Source organism: Conger conger, chromosome 7 (assembly GCF_963514075.1).
Source record: "Conger conger chromosome 7, fConCon1.1, whole genome shotgun sequence".
Lineage (NCBI taxonomy): Eukaryota > Metazoa > Chordata > Actinopteri > Anguilliformes > Congridae > Conger > Conger conger.
In genome coordinates this window covers 30,850,430-30,860,405 of record NC_083766.1, presented here as the reverse complement: position 1 = coordinate 30,860,405, position 9,976 = coordinate 30,850,430, and the positions used below count along the sequence as shown (strand labels likewise).

Below are 9,976 nucleotides of genomic sequence, written 5' to 3'. Positions count from 1 at the left end.
GCAACACGTAAAAGGTTGTACAATACCATACACAATAGTTCTTCAGAATGATACGCAAAATGATTGAGCAGTCAGCTTACATTTAATACTTTCTCGATGATGTGTGCTAACATGCTGGCTTAAGAATGTTATTAGACCGGTCTGCTGCTGTTGTTCACATAACTATGTTCTCACGTATGTTGCTTTGGATAAGAGCCAGTGCTTAATGACAGTAAATTAACGCAATATTATACAGTTGGCTCCAGAACTAGTGTCACCCTTAATAAAAATGGGGAACAAAAATTTTATTTTTGAAAAATGTCTATGGCAGCCCTTTCAGATTGGCTTATAACCATAATACGTTTTTATTTGGCAGGGTTGTTACTGCAGCGACACAGTATTGTAAAAGCATCACAGTTTTAAAGATCTATTAAACGGAAACTATCGCACTATTGCACTGATTTGGTCTGACCTACCACTTATTTTCAATTAATCCTACTTTACTTAGACCCTTAACCCCTATGAGGGCTGATCCAAACCTTCGAAAAACAGCAGTGCATGTCTCTTATTGGGTTGAACTGGTCCTTATCCCTATAATAATGTGCTGTGTAACTACAGAATGCATAATTATGGTTGTTATTTTTAAAAAACATATGCAGGATTTAATGTTGTAATCTTCCTTCTGCAAATCCCGATTACTCAAGGGTTTTTACTGCATGCACAGTGAGTTAAGAATGGCTCTCTTCTTCTCTTCTCTGATTGCCAACTTTGCTCCAAACATCTGATTGGACGAGAGCTTTCGGCTCCATCGGGGATCAGGTTAGGTAATTACAGCACAATCCTCAGACACTGGGAGGCTGAGGGGGAGGGGAAGGGGGAGAGGAAGGATCAAGGGTTTGGACCTCAGCATGCATGTGACAGTTAGGCACTCTGATGACGTGAAAATCCACTGTATAAACATTGCTTTGGGAGATTTTGAACAATGATGAGGCAAGAAATTGGATTATGACAAAGTCTTTTGGAAAATGAATAGTTCAATTTCTGGAATTTTTAAATATATTTTAATACATGTTTTTCATTTGCCCAGCCATTTGTTGAACGCATTGAAGGATAATTTTGATAAGTAGCATCTTAGTGCTGGGCTAAAACAAAAACCTGAGCCCACATTGGCCCATTTGGATAAGATTGGGGATAACACCCCTGTTTTAGATACTTGATGAAGTTTATGATGACCTGCAATGGCTGGTACTCTGGAGTAAATGGTAAGAAAATACACTATAAGTAACTATAAAGCAGCTTGTACAGTGAAATTATGTTTCCAGGGGTTGCACACAAGTATTCTTCTTCTTCAAGAAGTAATACTTCTGTGGACTATTTGTGGACTAAATTATTTTTAATACATATTTTTAATACAAGTAGAAGATTAATCATCTTGTCAATAAGTAAAGCAAACAGCACTGAACATTTCTATTATCTGGAAAAGGAAAGATTGTGGTCAAACTATCCAGAACCAGGGCTGCAGGATGGCGCATTCGGTTAAGGCACCATGCTGTTATACAAGGGTGAACTGCACAGTTTAGGATCATATCTAGACCATGCCAGTGGGCCATAGCATTGCCCAAGGTATGGGAGGGTTCAGTCAGTTATGGGTCCACATTTTGTCACTCTCCAGTACCCCCTGCTGGTCGATCAGGCACCCCAGGTCTGTGGTAGTCACTAGACGGCCACACTGTGATCAATATTATGGCCAATAGGATTCCTATGGCCATGGAGCTTAGTCCTTTCTAAGGTGACCTTCTACTGAAAACCCTGGACCGCATGTCAAAACCGCACATGCACAAGTCTTCCTCCGACTCAACTCTCAGCAAGCTTAGCTGTAGTCTGGGGAGTGAAAATAAGCAGCTGGTGACCCCACGATTCCAAGGATACATGCAGAGGTCTACTCTCTCCAGAATCAGCAGTGGGGTTCCCTTTTGAACACGCCTGCGGTTTCAGATAATTGGACATCGCACATTCTAAACTATGGTGGGAATTGGACATGTTCAAGCCTCACATTGGGTACCAAATATATAAGAAAAAAATAGATAAAAATATCCAAAAGCAAACAACAGCTGAACAAGGATTCAAGGAAGGAACTGTACCAAGACAGTCTACTTGAAAATATAAAGATGTGTACAGTAAATACTATAAGGAAGTAAATACCACTTCATCAAGAATACTTTACATATGCCCATTTAAAGAAAACAAAAGCAAAAGCAAAAAAAAAACAGCATCCAAGAAAATCCGACTACTTGTTTTTACATGTTTATTTTATTTTTCACATCTCCAATATACCTTTATTGGAAGATAAGATGACAAAAAGGCACAAATTCACAGTAAAAGAAAGAAATAAAAACAGATGACACGAGATAAAACAAAAATAAAAATAAAATGACCAATTTGGAATTCTAAAATTATGAAATTCATCATCCTAGCTACAAAGCATGGGGATCTAACAACAACATCTACAGAATCATCTGAACCATTCTTTCCATGTTATTGAGTGTGCCATACTTCTCATGACAATGACAATGTTTTCCTGGGAGGTTACAAGTTTCTCCGCAAGTCCAGCCAGTGCAGAATGCACCATGTCCATGTCACATTCCTATCAATTCCGTGCCCTTCCCCTGCCAAAAGACGCCCTCCATTCTGTGATTACCCCACTCAACCTCCAGAGGAAGGGGTTCTGAGTGGGGGTAGAGCTGCCTTTATTTGAGAGATCAGAATGGTTCAGAGTCAGACGACGTAACTACGGCAATCAGAACAAAAATATATTTATACACTGTCCTGCCAAAAATGCTACCGCCAGAGTGCCTGATGGAACATCGATATTGTGGCCGAGAGAGGGTAAAGCCAGTAGAAGAAAACTGGGTGCCATGCATGGGCTGCACTGAAAATAAGCTGTGCCATCTGTCAGCGTGGAACAGCTCTCCTTCAACTAGTACAATAAGATTCCGAAAGGTGATGATTGAAGGAAAACTGCAAAAAATACCAGATATAAAAATGCAATACTATGTTTCCCTGTTTCCATGAGTTGTCAAAAAGTACCAACATGTAACAACATCTCATATACTGTGTAATTCCAGGTGTCAGTGGAACCCACTTTCTGATCTCTTCATCTGGTTGTCATCCTCCATCCTCTCTGCATCACCACAGTGATGTAAAAGGAGGAAAGGAGCAGCAGAAGAGAGAAATCAACAGAAGAACCAGGAAAAACCAGGCAGCAAATGGTAGAAAAAAAGTGCCTCCATTTTGACATTGTGGAAATCAACATGGATTAAAGAAACGGTCAGCTGGGAAAAGAAGTATATCTGTGTAAAACTTAGAGCAGCCCAGCCTATCGGATATCACACGGAAATCTACACAGCCTCCCCAGAATTCCTTTCACCCAAAGGCCCTGCTAATTGTGATAATTGTGAATGGTAGGTTTCTGGGCGTCAGGTGTGCTCTTCATTTGGCAGGACAGTTTCACCTATATATGTGTTCATCTACATATATTTATAGACTATATACAATTCAGTACATACATCTCCATTATTAGAATTTTCATAAAGGATCCATATCATTACATAAATAGACTTTCTACTCTTTACAACATTGTGAGACAAGTTGGGGCTGTAAGCTTTTGAGGACATTGCAGTATTGTATTGCTAATGGAGTTGCACAGAGCTGGGAGGAAGAGAAGAGGGAAATCTTGGATTTGCTGCATGAATATCCCAGCAATCCACTGTGGACACATGTACAGATACACCTACTCATCTCTGTCCTTTCATTAAATCCACACACATAGAACTGTTCATCCATTCATGCTCACACACACAAACACATGTGCATGCACACACTACAATCAATGGACCCAGACCAAAACTCCCCTACTCCACACCATTACGATACGGGAACAGTTTCATGCTAAGATGACTGCCAGACAGCTGAAAAAGCAGAGAAAAAGCTGTCAACTGTGAAGAGAAGTATAAGTCTGTGTGAAGCTTTGATCAGCCTAGCCTATCTGGTGGTACTATATTTAATATATGTGCACAAAATATATTTTTAATATACATGGTTATATATTTTACCAAAGAGATACAAAGATAAGAGGATGAGTTATTGCTAACGCTTGAATAAAATAAACCTTTATACTTCGGACTTGTATAAAGGTGGTCAGGACTACTCTGCAGCCACAGTGGTTACAACTGTCAATCTACCCAATACAGTAAAATGATCAAGGGACTAATAGACCCTATATGGTAGCAGGACAAACAAATCCTGAACTTAATTGCCCCATACAGAACAAAATGTGTTATGGGGTAATAGAGGTTGAGCAAACCTGTAGGGATAAGGTCTACTACTTCTAGGATTTTCTGTGGTCCTGCTGCATAGGATATTCATGTAATCTTTCACAGATTCATGTTAGCTGCCCCTGGAGAAGCGGGTGGAAGACCCACATCTGTTCCCAAAGGCTAAGAGAGTGAGGGGAGAGATGGATCTGGGCAAGTATGCATGAAGAAAGCAAACGTTTCCACATGTTTTTAAATGCAAAGGAAAAAATAGCCTGTGAATGTCATATTCATTGAGACACTTATTGCATGTGTTGTAGCTAAATAGAACAAAAAAACAAACAAACAAGGAAAGGTCAACAAAGACAGGTGAAAGGTGAAAGGAGAGCCGGCAGAGTCGGCAGGGCAGTCTGAGTGACCGCAGTGGTTCATCACAAAGAGGACTAAACACGGAAAGCAAAAATCCTAAAACTATGCACAAATTCCAAAACACAAACAGCCAAACAAAAAAAGTACAATCAAGATATAGTTTCTTTTTTTAAATTAAGAGCATGACAGTAGTGACCCTGTAGTAAGCCTTACAGTTCAGGTCAGCACAACACAACACACAGTGTTTCCTTGTTCCCGAAGAGAAGTCTTTCACAATACTGCAAACAGTACCCTGTAAAAAAAATGAGTGAAAGCAGGGATGTGACCACTCTTTAACCTCTTTCACCAAAAGTCAGAGCCACATTATGTCCAACACACCAACCAGGATCACTGGCCCAATAACTCTACAATATCTACCCCCTGCCTTGTTAGCCCTGAGGGCAAATTTAGGGGGGGCAGGGCAGTGGAGAGAGAAGTTAGATAGAGGGGGCATTCTGTTGAACATGGGATCTTAGCTTATCTCTGATAGAGAATGAACAACAAAATGAAATACAGACTCTAATCTGAAAATTAAAATGGTGGAGGTGGTGGTGGTGGTGGGGGGTTGGGTTGGGGATTTACATAAGTATCATGGAGAAAAAAAGGGGGAAATAAAATCATAACATGATTAAAACTAAAAACTGATAAGATTCAGCTTGGTCCGCAACACACAGGAAAACGTACAGAAACAAAATTTAAAACCCTGATATAAATTTCCCATTATAATTTGTCTCTCAACATACATATACATTTATATTTCATCAAGTAAAAACAAACAAATTTTTAGACTCTGCCATCCTATTTGTTAAACAACTGACATCTTGGATAATATACAGGAGTTATTACAGGTGGTATTCCATATTTAGTGTGTTAGTTTGCATTTGCTCTTGCCATGTCGAAGGTCCCCCCCGCCCCTGGCTCCATCCACTGAGCTGAGAGGAGAGGAGACAGGCAGTTCACAGAGGATTGTACCACACAGGAGAGGGAGGAGGGGGACCAAGTTCACAGAGGACTGCACCACACAGGAGAGGGAGGAGGGGGACCAAGTTCACAGAGATGGTGTGCCAATAAAGTGGTGGAGGTGATGCCGCTGGTGTTCTGGGTACTAGTCTGGGAGGGGGACAGACAGACAGATGAAGAAATAATTAGTTACTGTAAATAATCAATTTTTATCATTATACATTTAATTTTGTATAATAAATCACAAATATGTAAATAATTGCCACCTTTATATACATTTATTTATGTGCGTTTCTGCACTTGTGTGTGTGTGTGTATGTGTGTGTGTGTGTGTGTGTGTGCGTGTGTTTGTGTGTTATTGGATAGGACCGAGCCATAAAAACAGCCCCAAACATCCCACCTTTTCATCCATGTGCGTGTTCGTGCGTGTGTTTGAGTGCATGTAACATGTGTTCTTGGATAGTACACAGCCATGAAAACAGTTCAGCCCAATCTGCTGAACTGCCAGTGTGTGTGTGAACCCCAGAATGCCCCTTAGTTACCCGGCTGGACAGCGGCACTCACAGTCACACTGGGACAGCCTCAGTCTTCTAGGGCCACCATTCCTTTCACTGGGTCCTTCACCCGCATCTACAGACACAGCGACATGGAGAAATCTGCATCTACAGACACAAACTCCAGTGTTTCACAGCCATTCTTATAAAGGTATATGGAGAAATCTGCATCTACAGACACAGACCCCAGTTTCATAGCCCTTCTTATGAAGCCACATGGAGAAATCTGCATCTACAGACACAGACCCAGTTTCACAGCCCTTCTTATGAAGCCACATGGAGAAATCTGCATCTACAGACACAGACCCACAGTTTCACAGCCCTTCTTATAAAGTCACATGGAGAAATGTAAAAAAGAAAGGCTACATTCTTGTATTAATATTTTCTATTACTTGTATTATACATTAACAAATTATAGCAGTATACTGTATGTGATGCGTACACACACAATGCTTGCAGATTCATTTTAAGGGGGGGGGGGGGTTAGAATTGAAACACAGACACGCACACTGACCTCATCTAGTTCCTTCCTAGTTTCTTCCTCCATGCGTCGGATGTCTTCCATTGTCAAGTCAATCCACTTATCAATCCAACAAAAGAGTTGTCGGTGGAAATTGGTGAACAAGCGCTTCTCTTGCTGCATAGAAAAAACCCAACAGAAAACAGAAGATGAAAACCCAAAAGCTAACACGCTAAATCAAGGATGGGTAACTCCAGTCCTGAAGGGCCAGGGTGTATGCAGGATTGTGCTGCCACCAATTACCCTGGCTCAGTCAGCTAATTAGCCATATGCACCATAACCGATTTACTCATCAATTAGACCATAATAAAATGCTACAAGACCAGAACATTTATACCTGCTGTCTATATCACAGAATGTGGCTATAAATGACAGCTCATGTAAATGAATGGGCTAATTAAATAATAAAGAGCAGAAGTTGGTCTGAAATCCAGAAACAGATACTTGCCATCCCTGTGTTATATTATAAGGCAGGGGTGCCCATTCATGTGCCATGGAGGGGAGAGAGTATGCGGGTTTTCATTCCAACCAATCACTACACCGACCGACTTCACTAGTTAGTTCCCTCCTCTCTGGTTGAAAGTGTGTTAATTAGTGAAATCAGCTGGTATAGTGATAGATTGGAATGAAAACCTGCATACTCTCGGCCCTTGATGGTACATGATTGGGCACCGGCTCTTGCAAGGAAACATTCACACAAATGTCATAAAATAATCCCACTGCAATACAAGCACTTGGCCACTAGAGGCCAGACAAACCATGTGGTCAAAACTGGGGGAAAAAAAGAAAAGATCTGTTTCTTGAATGGCAATGGGACAGTGAGGGGAGACAGTGAGGGGAGACAGTGAGGTGAGACAGTGAGGTGGGGCAGTGAGGTGAGACAGTGAGGTGGGGCAGTGAGGTGAGACAGTGAGGGGAGACAGTGAGGTGAGACAGTGAGGGGAGACAGTGAGGTGGGGCAGTGAGGGGAGACAGTGAGGTGAGACAGTGAGGTGAGACAGTGAGGGGAGACAGTGAGGTGGGGCAGTGAGGTGAGACAGTGAGGGGAGACAGTGAGGTGGGGCAGTGAGGGGAGACAGTGAGGTGAGACAGGGTGGCACCAGGCAGACAGGGTTCCACCCTGTTCAAGTTCCATTTATAGGTCAGTACACACTTAGGCTCATATTTATAAGGAACCACAGATTAAGAGCATTGATCTAGGATCAGGTTTCCCTGGTCCATATCATAACCATATCCTCCATCCATCCATCCGTCCATTATCCTATCCCGCTTATCCTGAACAGGGTCGCAGGGGGGCTGGAGCCTATCCCAACATACATTGGGCGAAAGGCAGGAATACACCCTGGACAGGTCGCCAGTCCATCGCAGGGCACACACACCATTCACTCACACACTCATACCAATGGGCAATTTAGACTCTCCAATCAGCCTAACCTGCATGTCTTTGGACTGTGGGGGGAAACCGGAGTACCCGGAGGAAACCCACACAAACACGGGGAGACCAAAAAGACAGAACTGATACTAGATCAGTCCTCCTACTCGGTCTGTTTCACACACAGAATATGTGCATGCATCATGTGAAGGACACATGGACAGTCCCGTCCCACTGTTGCAGAACAGCCCTTCCTTGCCTTCTGAATGAAATTCTCCACTTTGTTCTGTAAGCCCCACCACTTGAACTTGACAGTGACCAGCTTGTAGGCACACATGTGTGGGCAGTCTGTCTTCTTGGGAAGTTCTTTCTGCACAGAAAGGAATGTGAGAGACAGAGAAGGACGGTGAGACACAGAAACATAAAAAGAAAGACTGCAGTGTGATCATATTCCAATCAGTGATCAAAGTGGTTCAGTGTAAGAAATAGAAAAATAGTAAGGCAACATTAGTACTAAAGTACTGAGAAAGCCAGAAAAACAAAGATGCCTTTTGTCTGGCATTCCCCTAGATAACATATGACTACAGGGCAATGAAGTTACATTGGCAAAAGAAAATCTGACCCTATGAACTGCACAGAAATGCTGACAATGAAATATACAAGGGCCAAGAATAAAATGGTGTGTTCCGTACCTTCCAGTCAGGCCCCAGGGGCCCCCGGCTGGTCTTTACAGACTTATACTTGGAGGGGTCCTCCTCTGGCTTGTAGTCCTAAAGGCAAAGAAAGGAAGTCAAGTAAAGTTAAGCCAACTTTATTTGTAAGGCACATTATGAAGACAACTGGCATTGACCAAAGTGCTGAACAACTTAAATAAAGACACACACAAGGGATAACGTCGCTCTGGATAAGAGCGTCTGCTAAATGCCACGTAATGTAATGTAATGTAACGAGACATTACACAAAGAAAATAGACCCGGATGAAGAACATCTCAACAAGGCCAAGGAGAAAACATTCACTTTCGACAGAAATGTAAAAGTGTCAATAGAGGGGGCAGACATTTGCTAACCATTCCAGAGCTTTGGAACAGCACCATCAAAGTCATGATCACCCTTTCGCTTTAACCGAGCTCGCATGACTGTAAAAGCATCGGAAAGGGGGAGGACAGATGAACGGTTTTGAGTATCCACCAATTGCTAGTGCCATTGTTTTGTTGGTTGTTACTAACATACTCTGTGATTGGCGGAATTGCTCCTTGTGATATCACAAGATCTTATTCTCATTGTATTAGCCCTGCTCTCTGTGCAAATGATAATGGCTGTACTTGTGTGCCCTTTTACCTGTGTTACCATTGCAGGTGGAAGATGAATGGCTCACCTTCGTTTCCACCTGGCTTCTATCTGCAATGTCAATGTAGACCACATCCACCTTCTTCCAAGTGTCAGGGTCCAGACCATGCACCTGCGCAGGTGATGCCAAACACAGTCTGAGACACACCCAATGCTGAACACTGTCTGAGACACACCCAATGCTGAACACAGTCTGAGACACACCCAATGCTGAACACAGTCTGAGAGGCACACAATGCCAAACACAGTCTGAGACGCACACAATGCCGAATAAAGTCTGAGACGCACACAATGCTGAACACAGTCTGAGACGCACACAATGATGAACACAGTCTGAGACGCACACAATGCCGAACACAGTCTGAGACACACCCAATGCTGAACACAGTCTGAGAGGCACACAATGCCAAACACAGTCTGAGACGCACACAATGCCGAATAAAGTCTGAGACGCACACAATGCTGAACACAGTCTGAGACACACACAATGCTGAACACAGTCTGAGACACACACAATGATGAA

General features: G+C 42.5%; 1 protein-coding gene across 1 annotated transcript in view; it reads right to left on the bottom strand.

The window, feature by feature from the left end:
- Nucleotides 1-2,270: 2,270 nt before the first annotated feature.
- pitpnab (phosphatidylinositol transfer protein, alpha b) overlaps nucleotides 2,271-9,976 on the bottom strand; it is an 11,688-nt gene continuing 3,982 nt past the window's right edge. Inside the window, exons 5-10 of the mRNA XM_061248498.1 lie at nucleotides 9,482-9,565; nucleotides 8,799-8,876; nucleotides 8,366-8,476; nucleotides 6,729-6,851; nucleotides 6,225-6,290; nucleotides 2,271-5,810 (exon numbers count right to left, since the gene is read on the bottom strand). Coding sequence (XP_061104482.1) covers nucleotides 6,243-6,290; nucleotides 6,729-6,851; nucleotides 8,366-8,476; nucleotides 8,799-8,876; nucleotides 9,482-9,565 — 444 coding nt within the window. The 3' untranslated portion in view covers nucleotides 2,271-5,810; nucleotides 6,225-6,242. The remainder of the gene's footprint in view (nucleotides 5,811-6,224; nucleotides 6,291-6,728; nucleotides 6,852-8,365; nucleotides 8,477-8,798; nucleotides 8,877-9,481; nucleotides 9,566-9,976) is intronic.